Source organism: Labrus bergylta, chromosome 15, assembly GCF_963930695.1.
Source record: "Labrus bergylta chromosome 15, fLabBer1.1, whole genome shotgun sequence".
NCBI classification, from domain to species: Eukaryota; Metazoa; Chordata; class Actinopteri; order Labriformes; family Labridae; genus Labrus; species Labrus bergylta.
In genome coordinates, this window is record NC_089209.1 from 3,157,796 (window position 1) to 3,178,495 (window position 20,700).

Sequence of the window (20,700 nt, forward strand, 5' to 3'; positions counted from 1 at the left end):
TGTGTGCAGATGTTAACAGCTGGAAATAAAAGAGGGCTGGGGGTCTACTTACTCCTTATGAGTATGATGATGTCTTGGTCAATGTCTTGGTCTGGTAGATCACAACCATGGAGACCAACCTGAAGTCCATCGAGGAAGAGAACAAGGTGATCGAACAGCAGAACGACTCGCTGCTGCACGAGCTGGCCAACCTCAGCCAGTCGCTCATCAACAGCTTAGCAAACATCCAGCTTCCACACATGGTAAGAAAAGAGTCCACTGACCTTCATGAAAGGGACTTTTACACTTTTAAAGAGAACCTTCAAAATGTAGAAACACTTAGAAGAAAACCTTTTCAACCCTGAACCCATCCAATAGCAGCAACAGAAATGTCCTTAAGGCTTTAATTTTTTTTGAAATCTTTCTTTCTTTGGTTGAAGTTCGACAAGCTGAGCTCTGCATCACTGATCCTGAAGAAGTTACTTCATAGACGTGTCATATTTCTTAGAATTTGTCTTTAAATTTTAGTTTGATGTGCATGAAAATGTATTCAGCCACAGATGTACAAGAATGTTTTTTTTAGAAACGTATGTGGATGAGTGATGAATTTTTAAACGTTTTGCAGGATTTTGTTGAACTTTTTCCAGGTGTAGAGCTGCTGATTCAGGACACAACTCCTTTACGTAGTTTTCATTTTTCTTATTGATATTTTCTTGAATAAAGGGAAATATTAAACACACTGAGTTAAAGCAGACCTAACGTTCCCCACAGAGGGCAGGACAAGTTAACTTTTGTAACCTAGCAACAATGAGCACCGGTGACAAGCGCTCTGACACTGAGGTCGGGGTGCTTCAAGCTCAAGAGCGCAGTCAATGGACACAGGCTTTATTTCTGTCAATATAATTTTAGCTGTTTGAATTTGGGGTCAGATGTCTGATTCTTATTTAAATCTGTTTTTTCTTTGATTTGAATCGTTCAAAAGTCTTTGTGGGTCAGTTAGACCTTATACAATCTGATGCCAGCTAACATTTGCCCACGATTTCACTCCAGGGAGGTGTTACAGTCTCCAAACTTTTCTGTAGGGACACTCAGGTTTCTTCTTCATCTGCTTCTTTCTGTTTGCCACCTTCTCTTTTTTTTCCCGCCAGCGTTCTTCTTCTTCTGTGCCTTACAACGCATCACCAAGTTTCAAAGAAGGAAAACAGCCCTGTCTTTTTTTTTTTTTTTTGGTTTTAGTTTGAGTGAAGTGCTCATGGCTGTTTTGGTACCATGTCGTCTCAGTGTAGAAAGAAGACTGGGGCTAATTGGATAATCTCTCTCAGTAAAAACACAAGACGCTTGATAACTGGACTCTCGGCTTCCAATCCCACTAGTTGCATGTGGGATTAACGAGAGAAATGTCCGTCTTATCAGGGAATTTGACTTCAATCTCACCTGAAACAAGCTCAACATTTTGTCTGACATACTGAAAACTGTGGGTAGAAGTGTTGTTTATAGAAAACTACCAAATATCATTGTAGGCTCTGTTCACACTGAAGTAACAGTTTTGTGTATGGTATAGGATATTAGCTTTATAGCACTGTGTGAACAAAACATTTGCATAATATTGCGATTAAATACAACAATGGCTTCAAGTCGTTTGCTTCCAAATTCGCGTCAACTCGAAGAAATTAGTTTGCATTTCGTATCCCTGTTTTCCAACTTGGAAGCTACAGAGTCAGAGGGAAATTTCTTGCTAAGACGGACGTTGTTCCCTTTTCTCCTCGGTGTACTTTTCGAAGCCTCGGGTACCACAACAGGGCTAATAGACTTCTCTGTACACCCTCTCCTGTAGAGACCGCCGCCACAGAAAGAGGCCCCAGTAAAGCATAACTGCTGTTTGCAGATGCCTCCCAGAGTAAGAGATCCATTTATCCTTTATCCAATTATCCTTCTCTTCTGCACTGTCATCCTCCCCTTCCCTATATCTCCCCTTTAGCCCACTGTAGCGTCCGCACATCACGACTGTCCTGGAGTACTTCAGATTTCAAGAATTTAACTCAGACGACCAAGAAAAAACCTTAAAAATGAAATAATTCTTAAGGAAATAATTGAGCTCAGCCATTTAAGATTACAAAAGTAGCTGGATGAAATAATATAAATCTTTGAAAGTCCTCCCAAATGGCCAAAAAATTTAAGAAGCTGAGTTACAGGAGTTGACCTCGATTTTCTATTCCTACTATTAGCGTAATAGTGGAGGAAACGTGAAACTCTTTAGAGAGGCAGGCAGTACAAACATAAAATGATGGCACAGGACCAAAACATAGACTCAACTACAGGAAAGGTGAAAGATTTGTTTGGTTTTTAAGATAAAATGAGTCCATCTGTGGTTCTATTTATAAGAAAACTGGCCTGAAAAGGGCAAAGAAGCTAAAAATAAGTGGGCCCAAAATGAGCCTTGGGGTACGCCACATGCAAAACTTTTTGTGCTGGTTCAGAAAACCAAATAAACCAAACCTTGCAGTAAAAACTGAATTACCATAGATGCCAGAATACGAGTCATAGTCTGTTTTGAAGGTCTGCCAGAGGGGGAAAAAAAGGTTTTAGCGCTCTTCCTGCATGACGATTTCCATCGCGTTCAGTAAAGTCTGCAGCGTTCAGTAAAGTCTGCAGCGTACAGTAAAGTCTGCAGCGTACAGTAAAGTCTGCAGCGCACAGTAAAGTCTGCAGCGCACAGTAAAGTCTGCAGCGCACAGTAAAGTCTGCAGCGTACAGTTTCTGTGCGGCTCTATCGATTACCCTCTAGTTTCTACTTGAGGAGTTTGTGATCCTGCTAGCCACAGTACGATAGATCAAACCTTTGAGGATTCTCCTTTCATGATTTTCACACAGAAGGGATGGATACTCTTCTGAAACAACCTTTCAGAATAATATTTTTAACCATAGCCTACTTTAAACCAATTTACTAATTTAATATAGTAAATTAACGTCTTTATTGTTGTATATTTACGACTTTAATCTTGAAGTTTTAGATTCCCCCTCCCCTTTAATGTGGCCCTAATACTGCGTCGTACATTGGCCCACTTTTTAGATGAATAAAAGACCTTTTCAAAGTGTGTCTGATACACTTAATTTATAGGCTAACATATCTGCTTCTGTAAAACTTTTTAAACCAACAAGGCTTAGAAATATTTAAAAAAATAAAAAAATAAATAAATGGAACTACTTTCAGGTCCCTTTAGTCTTTAAAGTCCAACTTTTGTGTCCATATGCTGCACATTAACATTTCATCCATCCACAAGCTAACCATCCCTTTCCTGATTTTTGCATGTTTGAACGTTGCATTGTGTGTAGACCGTCACAGGCTGAAGTAAAGATGTTAATCATGAATTTGAATGTACTAGAAAAGGTGTTCTCCTCTGAGCCTGATGGTGTTCCTTTCCTCCCTTGCTTCCCGCCTGTTTTCCAAACCTTTCCCCCCCCGCAATGTTTTACAGACAATATGATCGTTATTTGCTCTTTTTTAAAACCTTTGACTGTATGTGTCTTCATGGGTTTGTTTTTCCCCCTCACAGGAGCCAATGAACGAACAGAACTTTGACTCGTATGTGAGTACGCTGACGGACATGTACACTCACCAGGACCAGTTCCAGAGCCCGGAGAACAAGGCGCTGCTGGAGAACATCAAACAGGCCGTTCAGGGTATCCAGGTGTAGCCGTGACTCGAGGCCAAAATAAACAAATGCAAAGCAAAAACAACAAATCAAAGTCAAAAAGAGGGGGAAATGGTTGTTATTTGCTGCTGTAATCTAACACTTTTTTTGTTTTGTCTGCTGTTATTCGCTCTCGACTCCATGGGTATCTTTTTTAATTTTATTGTTGTTGCCTTGCTTTGAAAAAAAAATTAAATGAACATTCACGTTTTGTACATTTTCATATGATCTTACATAATGTGATGTACTGTTTATAGCTGCTAATGTATGCACATTCTCGTGTATATGTATGTATTTATTTATTTATTGTAAGCTTGAATCGTTTTTTTGATTATTGTAACATAAAACTGGGCGTCACGGGTTTAACGGGGAGTAGAGCGGCGGCGGCGGGCGAAGGTAACGTGAAGAGCAATCATTTTTCTCACGAGCTGTAACGCTGGATGTGAAGTCATTCATTCTTTTTGTAACGTTTAAAAAAGTGGACCGCGTCGCCACTCTTTTTCTGTAAATCTTTAAAAAAAAAAAAAAATCTCAAATGACGAGAATGAACCAATGCTATAATACGCAAGAAGATTTCAAACATCATGACACGGAAACTTAACTGGTGCAAATTCCATCGTCCCCTTTTTTTTCTTTTTTCGTGTCGCTTTACTTTGTTTCGTATGAAAAAAACAAAGCAGAAAGACCAATGGCTACTGAAAACGTAGGAGACAATCTGCCATTTCTAAGTTCTTTTAATGGTTAATCTCGACTAGCTAATAGGAAAAGTGTCAGCAATATTGGTATTATGATATAAAATTGTTTGTTTAGATATGGGATGCAATCTATATGAAACATATTTGGGTATATGCAATTTCTTATGAATAAAACTAGCAAAGAACCGATAGCTCTTTTTACTAACTATAAATGTATTGCGTTTTGTATAAACCTTTTACTACAATCATGTGTTAGGAATCTGACGCGGGTGAAAGGACTTTGGTTCTGTCATGTTCGTCTTTGCACAGGGACACCTTTGTTTCCATGTTTTGATGTTTTTATTGTCGATTAAGAGGCACTTGACAGGCGGAAAGGATTTGTAGATATGATTTTTTTTTCTTTCTTAAAAGGCTGATGGCTCCTCTGGACTTACAGGGTCAAACGTCCCCCATACATCATTGTATATTGCACTCGTCCTGTTTGAGAATAAAAAAAAGAAAAAACGTCTTTCCAATCATGCATCAAATTGTCTGAGCCACAATGGGACATGATGCCAGACGACATGATGACCAAGCAGCACTTTTCTTTTTTTAATTATCTTTGATTGTTATTGAAAAAGATGAATGAAAAACCTGAGCCAGCAGTCAAGAAAAAAGAAAAAACGCGTTGTCTGTGCACTGAATTTTAAACCGACTTGAGTATTTTGATCTGAATCGGCCTTATGATGACATTCAGTTTGAAAAATCACAGCACTGGTGGTGGGGTTTTTTTTTTCTGAACACCGTCGATCATGCATGCACTTTATTGGAGTTTGTCAAAAGTATTACACGTGGTGAATGAAGCAAAAACTGTACAGCGAGTTTGTGGAAACTGTGACTTTGACAAGACTTTGTGCTGGTGATTCCTGTTTGAAAGCAACTCGGAGCAAATGTCAAAGAGGTAATTCTTTTATTTGAAGGAAAACTCCCCCTCTGGACCCCCTAACTTTGTTCACCTCTTCATTACAATCATCACCTCCTCAAGTCATTGCAAACAGAATGAAAAACAACCCTAGGATAGCTTTCTGTCTTTCAATGCTATGTTGTGAACAATCAGAACATTTGGATGTGTCCTTTAAGTGTGAACTCAAATTCCACTACCTGCCTGCCCTAAATCCACTCCCCTTGTTCCAGATATCTGTATGCTGGGGTAACACGTCTCTAAGCTACCAACAAGCCATGTGGGGATTGCCCTCTAAGGATGTGTCCAAAACCAATCTAATCTGCTGCCTAGTACTCCAACAATACTACATACTACATACTAGTGTTGTAGTACCAAGACCGGTCTCGAGACTACTTTTTGAAGGTCTCGTCTCAGAATCAAAAGTATTTTTACTTGTTCTTGTCTCCGAATCAGACTGGGCGGACTCCTACGGTGGCTGGGAAGTGCAAAGCAAAAATTACAAAGTGTGAAACACTTTTACATAATTTGAGACAAATTTACATTTTGAAAAACATTTTTACATTTTATAAAAAACAAAATTACAAAACCAAAACACGTTTACCAAGGACAGAACACATTTATAAGATGTGAAACACTTTTAGCAGTCCCCTAAACAAATTTACAAATGACAGATTCTTGACGGAAAGGGAATGTACCAAATGCAGGAAGTGACCTGGAAGTGATTGAGTGAGGGGTCAATTTGTTTGTTTTGGCAGAAAGACTTTGCAGATAATTAAATTTGAATTAATTTCTAATTTTTACGTTATTAATATATGTCCACATGAAAAGCAAAAGCTGAGTAATCTGACTCAAATGAGTTTTACAAAACAGGCAAAACATCTTTTCTGTCACCACAAACTCTGTATCCAATTTATTTATTTATTTTGGCCGGTGGATACTTTTCATCTACCGTCCACCTTGGCTAGTGTGTCAGTAAGTTAATGTTGGATTCCTGGTTGGAAGGTTCAAAGGTTAAAGAATATGGCGCAACAACAGATACAGCAGGAAAGTTAACATTAGGTACGATTGGTAAACGAAACCACGTCATGCCAAATCTATGTTTAGCCTACTATGCTAGCCAGATAAATAGGATATAAGCTAACTAGCCTAGCTCCCAATGGAAAGTCAAATGTTTGGACGTACAGGAATTGAAACCGAAGACTTTTTTCAGACTAATTCAGATGTTCAAAAAAGTTAATTTTACAGAATTTATTTGATCTGAATTAAGGGATCAAACATTTCTGAGTTTCTGAGAACATTTTTAAAACCAAGTGTTCAGACAGAGGTAAACATACTCCCTGAGGTGGATGGGTTATCCAGACTCGGAGAACAAACCCTTCTGGAAATGATCTAGAGTTAAACCAAGTTTAATGGAATTATAAACATTTGATTGGTCACTTTTTGAGACTCACCACCAAAGCACGATTTTACCTGTCTTTTGTTTTATTTTGTCTCTTTTCTTTTGTGATGACTGGAACTTTTCTCAGCTAAGTCAAGTTTCCACATAGAAAAAGCAATGGCCTCACTGCCAAATGGGGGGAGTTTTCCTTGAAAGATGTTTCTTTTTTGGACTTTCACTGCGAAGCCTCATCCCCTGACTTTACATCTCTGTCCACAGCTTTGTGTCTGCAGCTTCCTGACAGCTTGATACCGCTTTAGATAGACTGACAGCTTGTATTTTGTTTTCTTAACCAAGTCAGTTATTCTTACTGATAACAAAGGAAATGGGAGTAAAAGCACAATTCTGCCACTTAAAGAAAGTCAATAGACTAGATATTGTAATATGAGATGTAAAAGCTAAACTGTAACTATTTACATAGAGAATCTCAACACTAACATGTGACATGCTAGAATGCAAAATAAATCCATATAAATATTTGTGAAATCATCCGTTTATGAAAATGTTAGTTACTTTTCAGCGGTGCATTGAGAAGGGGTTTTTATACAACATTCATTTTTTTCTCTCCTTTTACCCCTTTTTCTCTGTTTCTCGCAGACTTTCAGCAACAGTTTTCTTACCACATGGCATGGGTTTTTGTTGGTATTTTTGCTGTATGTTTCAGGTCACGGGTTGCTACGTGATACTTTTAATTTGACTTGTGAAGTTTGTACAATTTTTATCATGCTGGTGTTGGCATCTCTTGCTCTGAATAAATCTTGTGTTGCAACACTGCTTAAGAGCTGTTCTTGTGTCCAATTCAAAGTGGCATCCAAATATTCATTATCTGATACAGATGATCGCTTACGGGGGTCACAGGGGGCTGGAGCCAATCCCAGCTGTGTGTGGGCGAGTGATGGGGTACAACCGGTACTGTAGTGGGGCCCCCAAATGTTTTTTTAAGCGACCTGTCCAGCAGACTATAAACGGCCTCTGTTATAAACTGTGACATGTAAGACTACTCTTGCATAGTCTGTATGTACTAACCAATCAGAGGCAGATTAGAGAGGGTCATCTCTGAAAGTTAGTGGACAGTTTTGCAGTGTTGTTTTTTGTTTGTTATATAAATTAAAATATGGATGATTAAACTGAGATTAAATGTGTTTAACTTTTCATTGTGCTCTCGGTGCTCAGCGTCATTTTCAGAGAACAAAAGACTAAACAATGACGACGGTAGGGGGCGCCAAAATGACGCCAAAGGAGCTTTCGGTTTCACTCTTCGCTCCCTTTGTTTTTATTTCCGGTTTAAGACACGCCCCTTTCCGCTCTGAGACTCCACGTGATATCCACGGACTGTAAACAAACCAACAAACCGGGCATGTGTGTTTCGGCGGTTGTTTCTGAGTCATAATAACGTGTGTAATCAGGGCTCGGCTCTTCCCTCAGCCCTGTTTGGAGGTCAGCATGGTTTGGTGTGTTGTTTCCGGTTGTGAGAACCGTTCTGGGAAAGGTAGGGGAAACCCGGGGATCCTCAACAGACCGCAGAAGAAGTTCTTCAGCTTCCCCAGTGACCCGAAGCGAGTCAAGGTACGGACGAGTTGAACTGAAACAAAGGCTTTTCTTTTTTTCATAAAGTGTCCGAATTGTTCTGTAAACTCTGTAGAAGATGCATTTTCATGAGCCTGCAAACAGTGTTTCACTGAAGTGTGGAAGGTTTGATGCAAAATACTGCAGTGTAGAAAATGTTTTTTGAATTGTCCTGCAAAATGCATTCAATTTATAGCTGCATGAATGTAAAAAAACAAAATGAGAAACTTTGAAAAACAATGCAAATTGAATTTTCTGCAATATAAAAAATGCAACGTTAGGATCTTCTCAGAATTAGCACCCCTGTTTTATACTTTAAATGAGATGTGCTGCAGGCTGTAGAAAACAGATGGCTTCAGGTCAGGGTTATGTTTTAAAGTCTTCAGCGTGTCAGTCAGAAAATGTAAACACTGTGCTAACTGTGGACAGGTATGGCTTGCGGCACTGAGAGAGATGGACAAGCTGGACTCCCCAGACCAGCATTTTATCTGCGAAGACCACTTCCTGCCGCAGGACGTCTCCGCTGCTGGGGTCAACAGTGACGCCATTCCCATCATGCCCCCCTGCCTGGACGGACCGATGGACATGATCAGCTCCTGGGCTGCAGAGTCGTCTGAGGAAGAGGAGGAGGAGGATGAGTGGCAGACTGAAGGCTATGATAATGTTTATGAAGGCGGGATTTCTTTTCCTTTGCCAAGACTTCCTGCAGTGGATCCACCACCTGCCATCAATCCCCCCACTCAGGTTTGATTTTTCCATCTTTGTGTAGTTAAGCCTATTTGTTGAGCCCTAACCTGGATGACTGAGGACCTACACAGACATCTTGGAGAACAATGCTCCCTCCCACCAGGTGAAAGTGATTACACCTTTTCAAATGTAAATGAGATAAGGGGTGGGTGCTTTATTTGCAACACAAATGACCGCTGGAGACTCATTATTGATGCAACGAGAGAACGCTCCCTCTCAAGTGCTGTCCACTGAAACCACATGTTGAAAACCAGGGTCAGAGAGTTCCCTTCAGAAACTACAAACTACTATATTTGAGATTTATACTGTCAGTTAAAAGAAAACTAAGAGGTGTTGCATAACAAAGTAGAACAAAGACATACGATATATCATGAAAAAAGTTTGATTTCTTCACACTTCTCAGTTTCTGCTTTTCCTCTCTTGATTAAATGATTCTTTAAAGGACCAATCAGTGAGCTGTGTAGAGAGTGAGATGATAAAGGTATCTTACTCTCTGATCATTAAGGAAACATGCTATGTTGAAGTGCTGGCTTCTCTGACAACAATGCAGCAGCCAGTATGTCCTCCTTCTAACTTTAGATTCTGCTCCTGAATGCTCTGGATTTGTTTGGACCAGAGAAGGTAGGCGCTTTTAAGAGTTACATACTGCTCCTTTAAGCAGAAAATTAAAAATTAGACTGAAACGAAAACTATTTTTGGACCCTATCACATATTGTGTTGTTATTGCCTTAAAGCTAACAAATCAAGGGTACTGCCTGTCCAACTGTTTCCAACTCGTTGCTGGGACGCGGTTACCAGCTCAGATATCTGACTTCAGACGTAAATTGAACGCACCATTTAACCCGTTCTTCTTCACTGCCTTTTTTTTTTCCAGGATCCAGATACAAAGAAGACCTCAGAGACCAAGAACCCGAGGTGAACACAACTTTCTTTTTTTATTTCTCTAACATATGAAGGGACATCAGTTTGAGTTTAATTACTGCAGCCGCCCTGATCTTTTTTTGTACAGATTTCTTTTTATGTGACCCGACAGGTGATGCATTTTCTTCTTCTTCTTCTTTGTCTTTTTCTTCCCAGCTCTGTGAAAAGCCCGAGTCAGAAGGAGAGAGTCAGACCTGGTGAGTTTTTACAGTCAAACAAACTCCGATGATTGGCCAACGCAAAACTATTTATGTGAACAGTAGCCAGGCCATTCAAAGCAACATGTAGAGAATTTGTTTTGGTTACGCTTTGGCGCCCTCTGAAGGTCTCTGAGTGTTACTACATGTCGATGTGTGTCTTCCTGTTGTGACTTCCTGGGTGCTGCTGTGTTGGACTCAGGCAAACCTCTGGCTACGCAAATCCTCGAGCTGCTGCGGGCGGCGCCGGACGGGATCCTGGACCTCAATCGAACCATGCTGACCCTGGAGACCTCCAGTTTTCGAGTGTGGGAAATCACCTGCGTCCTGCAAGGCATCAACCTCGTCGAGAAGATGCCGAGGAACAGGATCAGGTGGATGTGAGTGAACACATGAGACGATGTGGAACTAGTGGACGTCTGCATGTTGGTTTGTTAGTCACTGAGGATGATTTGACCTCCACAGAGGGGGAGATCTGAGCTCCAGCTCTTTGAACCAGCAGCACTTTCAGGCAGAGGTGGAGAACCTGAAGGCGACGGAGGAGAATCTGGACCGCCTCATCAGAAGCTGCTCCGAGCAGCTCTTTGACCTGACGGACGACAAAGATAACGCTGCATATCCTTTAACATCAGGCTGAGCTCAGAGGAGCAAAGAGACCGCTGGTCACCAAGTCAGGGAGTGTTTCTCTGATGTGCTGTTTGTGAGACCTAAAGATCGGGACAGCCTGTGAAATGTATTTAAAACCAAATGGGACGAGCTGCAAAACAGTGAAACCCCATATTTTATTGAACAACCTGCAGAAGTTACTTGTCCAGACCGTCCCTCCCATAGTACATTTTAGAGACTCTCGAACAGAATTAAAACAGGATTAGAAATGATTATAGAATTGTTCTGATAAATGTTTAAGTGCTGGTTTCTTTAACATTCCCTGCACTTTGGCCTACGTGACCCCTGAGGACCTCTGCAGGATCGAAGCGTTCCGGCAGCAGGAGGTGATGGTCGTCAAAGCTCCAGATGGAACCAGTTTAAAGATTCCTGCTCCCACTGAGGTAAACCAGTCAAACCAGACGGAAAAACAGATGTGAGGAGGATCGGGTGTGTTAAAGTAACGATGTCAATACAACCCTGTGTGTGTGTGTGTGTGTGTTCCCTCAGGATTCCATCCAGTTGCATTTCAAAGGGAGGAAGGGTCCCATCCAGGTGCTGACCTGTGACATCAGGACTGGAGACTCGGCGGCAGAGGAGAGCGGCCGCTTCTTAACCGTGGAGGAAAGCCAGATTAAAAGCTCAGCGCTGCACAAAGGTAACAAACTTCATTTAACCATTTCTTTTAAGTTTCCTGAAGAGTTTGTGATCATACAACATCTTTTAAAATGTATAAAATAACTTGCTGTGTCTTCTGCTTTCACAGACTCTGAGGATTCCTCTCTCCTCGTCTTGCAAAGTGGCAACCCACAGCAACCGGTGGAGCTTCCATTAAGTAATGAAGAGGAGTCCAACCAGCACGGTAAACAGAGTTCAGGTGTTTCAAAGGCTGGTTTTTGTTTATTAGCCTGGTTTTTAAGGGTACAGAGTCGGCAATCCAGGAACCCTTCAGCTTTTGTCTGTGGACGATAAATGGTTCATTCAGGTGTGATTTGGCTCGAAATGAAGCCGACTGGACAGTTTTCCAGAAGACGTGCATTAATAGAAAATGAATTTCTTGTTCATCAGCTCAGCTCTGACATGTTTTTATAGAAATCTTTCAGTAGAATGAGCAATGTTTGGTTTAGTTCCTAACTCTCCTACATTATCTCTGAATGATGGCAGAGGGGAGCTGGAGGAGAGAGACCCCTGAGCAGGATGCTGAGGACCAAACGATTCAGGGGGAAGACCGACCTTTCCTGGAGGGAACTTTCATCACCGTCTTTAAAGGTATGAGCAGTTCTAGTTAACTCTAACACTTCTATTCATCTTCAAGTTAAAGAGCGTCACCTTACTGTTCATGGAAACCTTTACAGCCGAGTGTGGAGCGCACTGGAGGAAGGAGATCAACTTTACTTATCCCATGTTGGGGGAAATGAAGTCGTTACAACCAGAAAAAAAAAAGAAAATAGCAAAAAGAATAAAACAAAGATGTTTACAGAAATGAAATATAAGAGGAAAAATATTGTGGTCTAGCGATCTTTCTTGAAGGGGGGGCGTCTCAGTCTGGTGTTGAAGGAGCTTCTCAGAGCCCCCACCTTGTCATGCGGGGTTGTCCATGATGGATGTCAGCTTGGCAAACATCCTCCTCTCACCCAACTCCTCTACAGAGTCCAGAAGACAGTCCAAGCAGATATAAAGTTCTCCTCCTAAGTCTCCTCTAATGAATGTGTGTGGCTCACACAGCTCAAACCCACATGTTATTCATGTTGTCTGTACAGAAGAACCATTCGACCCTGAGCTAAAGGAAAGACAGCCAACATCCTCACAAGAAGAAAAGGTGAGTGTTTTTAATTTGTTACATTACACTCACTTTAGCTGGATGTTTTATAAACATATTATATTTACATGAAGACGTTTCCTCTGCAGGCTCCTTATGAAGAAGAACCGTCCGACCCTGAGCCTCAGACAGAGAAGACGGTAAGTCGTGATGTGTGTTTGGTTTGTAACATATTAAAGATGTTCTTTGGTCTTTTTGAATAAGTTTCCCCTGTCCTTCATTCATCTACAGGAACTCTGTGGTGGAACATGTGAGGCGAAGACAGAAGTCAGTGCAGCTCCGTACACGCCACAGGAGGAGGAGGTGAGTCTAAAGGGATTCTTGTTAGACTTTAAATTATCTTGGTAGTCCGGGCATAGTGCTGGTCTGTTCTTTATGAGATATCATCTCTATGAGCGTACTCAGATGTTGGGGCCCTCTGGCATCTTTTAGATTACACGGTGAGGTTTGGGCTGTATACAACATGGACTCCGTCACCCGTTCATATCTGAAGCCCAATGATGGCGGTCACTAGTGCTGCAGAACTCGAAACCTTTATTGGTCTTGAGACCACTTTTTGAAGGTCTCGTCTTAGAATCGAAAGCATTTTTACTCGGTCTTGGACTGTATGGACTCCGGATTTTAAATAAAGACCGGTCAAGACCACCACTGAAAGACTATTTTTCCACGTCCTTACTGTGATAAGAAGGAAAAAGAACAAAAAACTTAAATTAATTTGTAGTTTGATTTTTATCCCCCGGTTACGGTCTAATTGAGTGACACACAAGATGAGGATTTTTCTGTGATATTTATGGTCTTGGTCTTGTCTCGGTCTCAGAGCACTCTGATCTCGGTTATGTCTCGGAGCACTCTGATCTCGGGTATGTCTTGGTCTCGGAGCACTCTGGTCTCGGGTATGTCTTGGTCTCGGAGCACTCTGGTCTCGGTTATGTCTTGGTCTCGGAGCACTCTGGTCTCCGGTATGTCTTGGTCTTGGAGCACTCTGGTCTCGGTTATGTCTTGGTCTTGGAGCACTCTGGTCTCGGTTATGTCTTGGTCTCGGAGCACTCTGGTCTCCGGTATGTCTTGGTCTCGGAGCACTCTGGTCTCGGTTATGTCTTGGTCTTGGAGCACTCTGGTCTCGGGTATGTCTTGGTCTTGGAGCACTCTGGTCTCGGTTATGTCTTGGTCTTGGAGCACTCTGGTCTCGGGTATGTCTTGGTCTCGGAGCACTCTGGTCTCTGGTATGTCTTGGTCTTGGAGCACTCTGGTCTCGGGTGCGTCTTGGTCTCGGAGCACTCTGGTCTCGGGTATGTCTTGGTCTTGGAGCACTCTGGTCTCGGGTGCGTCTTGGTCTTAGAGCACTCTGGTCTCGGGTATGTCTTGGTCTTGGAGCACTCTGGTCTCGGGTGCGTCTTGGTCTCGGAGCACTCTGGTCTCGGAGCACTCTGGTCTCGGGTATGTCTTGGTCTCGGAGCACTCTGGTCTCGGATATGTCTTGGCCTCGGATCACCCTGGTCTTGAGTACGTCTTGGTCTCGGTTAGTGTGGTCTAAACTACAACACTAGCGGTCTCCATATTAACCATGCAGAGTAAACCTTTTGATACCAAAATGTTGACAGCGTTTGTCTGCAGGAGTTTCCCAACACAGCCCGTCTACTTTTCTTTTTGTTTGGTATTGAAACAGATCTTAATTTAGTTTCACACAAAAATCTAACTTCCTCAAAGGTTTCATGACGACAACATTTCATATCTTCTCTGCACAGTTTCAGGCTCCTTATAAAGAAGAACCGTCGGACCCTGAGCCTCAGAAAGAAGAGAAGGTAAGTCGTTTTTAGTGACACCACAGTCATGTGTGACACCAGCTTGAGTGGAAAGAAAACCTTTAATGAACTCCTCCATCTTTCATCTACAGGAACTCTGTGGTGGAACAAGTGAGGTGAAGACAGATGTCAGCACAGCTCCATACAAACCGCAGGATGAGAAGGTGAGTTGGGATATATTCTCTCTTTACACAGTTTGATTACTTCTTGACATTATGGGGCTGTCGGGTAGCAGCTATTGGCTGTATACATCATGGACGTAATCTCAGTGATGTCACCCATTGTTATCTGAAGCCCAACGATGGCGGTCTCTACATTAACCATGCCATGAGTAAACCTTTGGGTACTTCCAACAAAATGTTTCCTCTGCACAGTTTCAGGCTCTTTATAAAGAAGAACCGTCCGACCCTGAGCCTCAGAAAGAAGAGAAGGTAAGTCATGTTTAGTGACGTCACAGTCATGTGTGATGTGTTTGACTTGAGTGAATTTTTCTGTTTCTGTTTTAAACGTGATTTTAAAACATTTGAGTGTTGAGTGATCGAAGAGAAAAACACTCTACAATTCTACAATTCACTGAGCAGACGCTTTTACCCAAAGCGACGTACATCAGAGAGTAAGAACAACACAAGCAAGGATCTAGAAAAAAGGGAACAATGTCAGTAAGAGCAAACGATCAGCTTTGAGTCTGATTGGACACATAGGTGCTGACAGGAAGTGACCAGAGGCAAAGCACAACATTGAGGGCAGTTCTTGAGAGCTCTAATCAGTATAGAAACCATCTTATAAGTCGTCGTTATCAAACAAAAACCATCGTCATTACCATCATCATCATCAATAATATGGAGACCATCATCATTAAGTTAGTAGGTATTCATGAAAGAGCTGGGTCTTTAGCTTTTTCTTAAAGATGCTCTTGGGTTAACGTGTATGCATTCTTTCTTTTCGCTGCAAAAGGGCGTTGAGTCCACTGATCATGGTCCGGACTCTGCACAAAGAGGGGATGGAGGTAGTTTTGATGAAGACGACACATATAACCCTGCTACATGTAGTGACAGATCCAACTGGGATGAAGACGCTGAACCTCCTGCCGACGATACAGCAGCGTCTTCTCCAGAGAGGACAAATCCAGAGCCACAACCCGTAAACTGCACCGAGCTGGAGGATGAGGATTCTACTAACTCTGCAGAACTCAGCATCGATGGCGACGCCTTAACTGACTCTGTACCAGGCTCTGATCATGAATCCACCACAAGCCAAACCCGGAATCTTACAACAACAAAGTCTTCTTTCACTGAAGGGGCAACTATTAAGATTGTGCTCGCCCGCATGGAATCGTCCTGCACTCAGAAAAACTACTGCTACGTTTGCAAGACTCCTCAGTCTAAAATAGCCCATCACCTCAGAAACCATGAAAAAAAAGAGCCCGACATCGCCCAAGCGTCTGCACTCCCGAAACACTCCAAAGAGAGGAAGCTGTTGTTCGAGAAGTTGAGAAACCGAGGTAACTTTGAACACAACAAAGAAGCCATGATCAATCGGGCCGGACTGGTGAAGATAGGAAGAAGACCGGGAAGATCCAACATCGCTCTGAATAGCAAAATGTACGTGCACTGTACGTATTGTAAAGCCATGCTGATGCGTAAGCTGCTGGGGCACCACTTGACCAGATGCCCTTCAAGGACCGGATCAGAAACGGAGGCGGCGGTTCAGCCAGAACCGGAGGCGGCGGTTCAGCCAGAACCGGAGTCAACATACTCCCGTCCGATTTCTCCTGCAGTGTTGAAGATCCTCGGGAATTGCAGAGACGAGGTAGCATCTGTAGCTCGAAATGACTTCCTCTTGCTGCTGCTGACTCAGTCTCTCTTGGACAAGCATGGAGGCGATCCGTCCAAGTTCGAGTACATCAGACAGAAGGTTCAGGAAATGAGCCTGCTTCTGTTGAACCTGAGGAGAAAGTATTCCATATCCAGTTTTGAGGACGCCTTAAAGCCGGAGAATTCCCCCAAAGTCATCGAAGCTGTCAAAGAAATAGCCGGTTACGACGAAGAGAAGCAGACGTGTCGCACTCCAAGTCTCGCTTTGAAGCTCGGACTCTCGCTCCGGAAGATGGGCGCCATTATTTTCCGCGGGGCCGGAAACGCACGGAACGGAAAGACGGTCAAAGAAGCGAAGCAATTCACAAGACTGTGCGCAAAAGAGCTGACAGGACCCTTCAGCCTCACTGCTCCCCCCGCCACTTCGGGCAAACCGACGTTGAAATTAAAAACGGCGACCATACTGTTCACGAAGGATGTGCAACTGATGCACCGGTACCTGGAGAGGAGGTCAGCGGACGCCACGGAGAAGCTGAAACGTGAAAAAGACAGAGATGTCTATCGGCTGCCGGAGGCGACGACAGAACTCGCTAATATCTCAAAGCTGGCCAAGGAGAACGGGTTCCAGGAAAAGTCCCCCGACGAGTTTGAAGGTATGTGTTGGTGATGTTACAGCTTCGACTCATTCCAGGAGAAAGATAAATGTAGCTCCAACAAAGCTGTGAGACTGAGATGAACAAATAACACCACACGTGAAGACGATCTAAATACACACTATCCTTTAAAGGGGACATATTATGAAAAATCCACTTGTACAATGTCTTTGAACATGTATTTGGGTAACCTGAGAGTCTACTGACCCACAAAATGTGAAATAAACCCATCCAGTCCTTTGTTTGTGGTCTACATAAGTCTTACAACACAGAGAAAAATGCTCTGTTTCAAATGTGCTCTCCTTGTGATGTCACAGTGGGACTCTGGTAAAAAATAAAATCCCCTCCCCTCCCCTGGTATCTCCACCTATGGACTCCACCCCCAGCCTAGAGCAAAACGTTTGCGCAGATCCACCATTTTTATTCTCTCTACAGAGGAGTGATGTCTACAGAGAAAACTCGGGGGGGGGGCTCATTGCATTTAAAGAGACACACACACCAAAACGGAGCGTTCTGAGAGAGCTGGTTTATACAGGGTCATAAACCTCCTCTGGTGCTTGATTCATGTTATATTTTGAACAAAGCACAGCACAGATGTTTCATTTAGACCACAGGGGACTGTTTGAAAAGGTGGAGGAGGGGGATAATATGTCCTCTTTAAAGGTGTGTGTTCACCACAATGACTTGTGTTAGTTCATCAATCGTGTTTTTGTTTTTTTTAGATGAAGTGTATCCAGAGCTGGACGAAAGTGATTTGGGAGAGGGAGACGAGGAAGAGTCTGATGGAGCCATTGGACCAAATATGGGTATGTGCTGAACGTGGGCTCACGTGCATATGAACCAAACATAAATACTGTTTAAGAACTTTTAGACGATTATTCAAAGACACTCTGTCTGTGCATGCAGACATACTGCCACCACCAGCTCTGCAGGTACTGTGTGGGAATGCCATCAATGATTCCAGATTGTTGTATAATGGTATTTGTTATTCTTGGGGTTGATATCATTGGTTGTTATTTTGGGGTTTGACAGAATGTTGGAAAAAATTTCAAGATTTCAACGTTTGCCTGTTTTGTTTTTTCTTAGCAATAAAAAAAAGGAAGCAATCAACCGAGGATGAGGCCAAGAGTTCAAACAGTAAGGATTTTATTTATCTCCTTTTGGTGTGTTACTTTCCCTGAACACTAGGGGATGCAGTTAATTAATTAAAGAACTAAACTGGGAATGAAGAAGGGATTGAAATTGAAATTTTTCCTCGTTTTTTCACCAGGAAAACGAAAAAAGACGGAATCGACCGAGGACGGGGAAAAGCGCTCTAAAGGTAAGGTTTCTCAGACGTTGTCATGGTGACGAGGGAGCTGTATAAAAGCATTTGTTTTCTCAGTCTGAACTCTGAAACTCTGTTGTTGTTGATCGTCAGCCGTCGAATCCAGAAGATCGGTAAAGAAGAAGGCGTGGAACAAGACTGAAATCAGCGCTGTCCTGAAACACTTCCAGGAACACATTTTAAAGGGATACCTCGCCACAAAGCTGGAGTATGAGACGTGTAAGAACGCAGAGGAGCCCGCTCTGAGCAAGAGGACGGTTCAGGACATCCGGGACTTTGTCAGGAACCGGGGGCCTGTGTCTGAAATAAACAAACAGGAGAGCCAGCAGCAATATGCAGAGCTAGTTCAGTCAGTCGGCCCCGGGGTCTTTTCTTTGCACTTTATGTTTTTTAACTTTTAAAAAAAAAATGTATAAAGAAGTTTGTACATTTCATGAAACAGCATTGGATGTTGTTTCTTGGACACGCTGCTGCTGCTGCTGTTTTACACACAATGTTTGAGGTAAAGCAACCTTTGTTCACAAGTTTAAATAAAAATCTTCCAAAGCTACTGGTTGCTACGTGTTGGACGTTTTTACATTTCACTGAAAAGTCAATAATTGAGGGTTGCAACTCTTCAAATAAAAGCAGACTTGATCTTCTTAAGTTCTGACTTCTTACTCTGCAGGTCACACCTACACATTCACACACTGGTGATAGAGGCTGCAGCTCAGTCTGAAGGGACTTGAGTTGCGAACCAGGTCTGCACGTATTGTAGAGGATGACAAAGAGGGGCAGAAGCACAAATCTTTGTTGGGGAGCCAGTGCACGAACAAACCTGGTTAATTCTCAATATGTGTCCAGATGGTTTAAAAAAAGAAAAAGTCCAGAGTCCAACTCACACATGCATCATTACAATATGAAAAAATACTAAAAATGAAAGCGAAATGGGGCACTGGTGGCGCAGTGGTTAGTGTGCGCGCCTCATTGTACAGATGCTGTAGTCCTCCAAGCAGGCAGCCCAGGTTCAAATCCGACCTGTAGCTCCCTTTCTGAATATCATTCCCCTCTCTCTCTCTCGCTCTCTCTCTCTCTCTCTCTCGCTCTCTCTTGCTCTCTCTCCCTCTCTCTCTCTCTCTCTCTCTCCCTCCCTCTCCCTGATTTAAGACTCTACCCACTGTACTGTCTCTCCATTAAAGCCCAAAAATAAATCAATTACAGAGAAATACAGAATTCAAAGCCTGGATTGCAAAAGCATCCCCTTTAGGCGTCAGGTCCCCATGGGTCCTTGAAAACTCTTTTACAGTTTTACATTTCTTACAGAGTCTTATTATTTTTTTTTTTACTTGTGCGAGGTCTTAAATTTGGGCGCCAGTGGCCTGGAGTTGAGTCTGACCTGTGGCTCCTCTTCTGCATGTCATTCCTCTCTCTCTCTCTCTCTCTCTCTCTCTCTCTCTCTCTCTCTCTCTCTCTCTCTCTCTCTCTCTCTCTCTCTCTGATTTCTGGCTCTGCACTGTCCTGTCTCCAAATAAAAAGCCAGAAAATAAACCCTAGAAACAATGTGATATGCATTTTGACTGAGACATGTTTGAATAATATTTTGAACCCGACGCTACATCTGGTCCGTGTTATATGATTTCTTTAAATAATTGTTTTGTGGATATACTTATTCACGTAGGAGGAGGAGAAGAAGACGGGGAAATAACGTTCAATTAAATGTGGCTTGAAGATGAAAATGTCAGGGAACATTATGTAGACACAAACTGTGATTATGAGGCGATGTGCAGGATATGCAAAATAAAAATTCAACCTGGGAAAATGTGATTTAAAGTTGTCGAGTGCCACATGAAACCAGGTGAATATATTGTAATAATTCTTCTTTGTGTGTGTTTAAAAAAGTCTTACATTGAATCATAGATGATGTGCATCAAACCCTGTGTCTGTCCCACGTCAGGAGACGAGAAGACATCCTTACAAAGTATCATGGCTGGTCATCTGAGGAAATCTACTGAGTGAAAATAATCATTCTCCTTTACAACAGCACCGCCGGTGGACAGTCTGCGTTACTGCATCTGGATAGAAACAGGAAAGAAGAGATGGTGTATTTCCTCTCACATGAAACCAGATTCTTGATCTGGAGATTGTACAAAATAGCTTTTTAGCTTGACTAATATGTTGGGGTGCTATGAATAGTCGATTTTCATGAATTCATAGTTACTTTTTAAGTTCTGTCTTTTTTTTTTCCGAATAAAAGCCGACAGATATGAGAGGACTTAACCTGCTTGGCCTCAGGCTTGGTGATCAGCTACAGACACGCCCCTAAATATGAATAACTCTTATCCTTCATAAAATCACAACTGGTGGGTTAGCCGACGAACTCAAATACACACACCGCTCTCTCTCTCTCTCTCTCTCTCTCTCTCTCTCTCTCTCTCTCTCTCTCTCTCTCTCTCTCTCTCTCTCTCTCTCTCTGTCTCTCTGTC

At 42.4% G+C, this 20,700-nt stretch overlaps 2 protein-coding genes across 6 annotated transcripts in view; both read left to right on the forward strand.

The window, feature by feature from the left end:
* Positions 1-7,521, forward strand: part of myt1la (myelin transcription factor 1-like, a) — a 79,604-nt gene extending 72,083 nt beyond the window's left edge. For 3 of the 5 annotated variants that reach the window (XM_065963671.1, XM_065963675.1, XM_065963672.1), the window contains exons 23-25: positions 99-242; positions 1,814-1,876; positions 3,534-7,521. In XM_065963671.1, the coding sequence (XP_065819743.1) occupies positions 99-242; positions 1,814-1,876; positions 3,534-3,674 (348 nt within the window). In that variant the 3' untranslated portion in view covers positions 3,675-7,521. The remainder of the gene's footprint in view (positions 1-98; positions 243-1,813; positions 1,877-3,533) is intronic. The other 2 variants (XM_065963673.1, XM_065963674.1) reach the window with 1 other exon arrangement.
* Positions 7,522-8,088: 567 nt separating this feature from the next.
* Positions 8,089-18,789, forward strand: e2f6 (E2F transcription factor 6). The gene is made up of 21 exons (XM_065964173.1): positions 8,089-8,313; positions 8,743-9,057; positions 9,935-9,975; positions 10,138-10,178; positions 10,381-10,558; positions 10,644-10,793; positions 11,113-11,227; positions 11,334-11,481; positions 11,590-11,685; positions 11,988-12,092; positions 12,584-12,642; positions 12,732-12,782; positions 12,874-12,945; positions 14,388-14,444; positions 14,537-14,608; positions 14,819-14,875; positions 15,399-16,911; positions 17,634-17,717; positions 17,998-18,048; positions 18,182-18,232; positions 18,332-18,789. Exons 1-21 carry the CDS (start codon positions 8,191-8,193, stop codon positions 18,637-18,639), a joined length of 3,687 nt encoding a protein of 1,228 aa, XP_065820245.1. The 5' UTR covers positions 8,089-8,190; the 3' UTR covers positions 18,640-18,789.
* The last annotated feature ends 1,911 nt before the right edge of the window (positions 18,790-20,700 follow it).

Excerpts from the sequence above, each read along its gene's own strand:
- e2f6 (XM_065964173.1), top strand. The coding sequence starts at position 8,191 with ATGGTTTGGTGTGTTGTTTCCGGTTGTGAGAACCGTTCTGGGAAAGGT. Across the intron at positions 10,179-10,380 it reads GAAGGAGAGAGTCAGACCTG|GCAAACCTCTGGCTACGCAA; the intron begins GTGAGTTTTTAC and ends TGTTGGACTCAG. Across the intron at positions 12,643-12,731 it reads CATCCTCACAAGAAGAAAAG|GCTCCTTATGAAGAAGAACC; the intron begins GTGAGTGTTTTT and ends TTTCCTCTGCAG.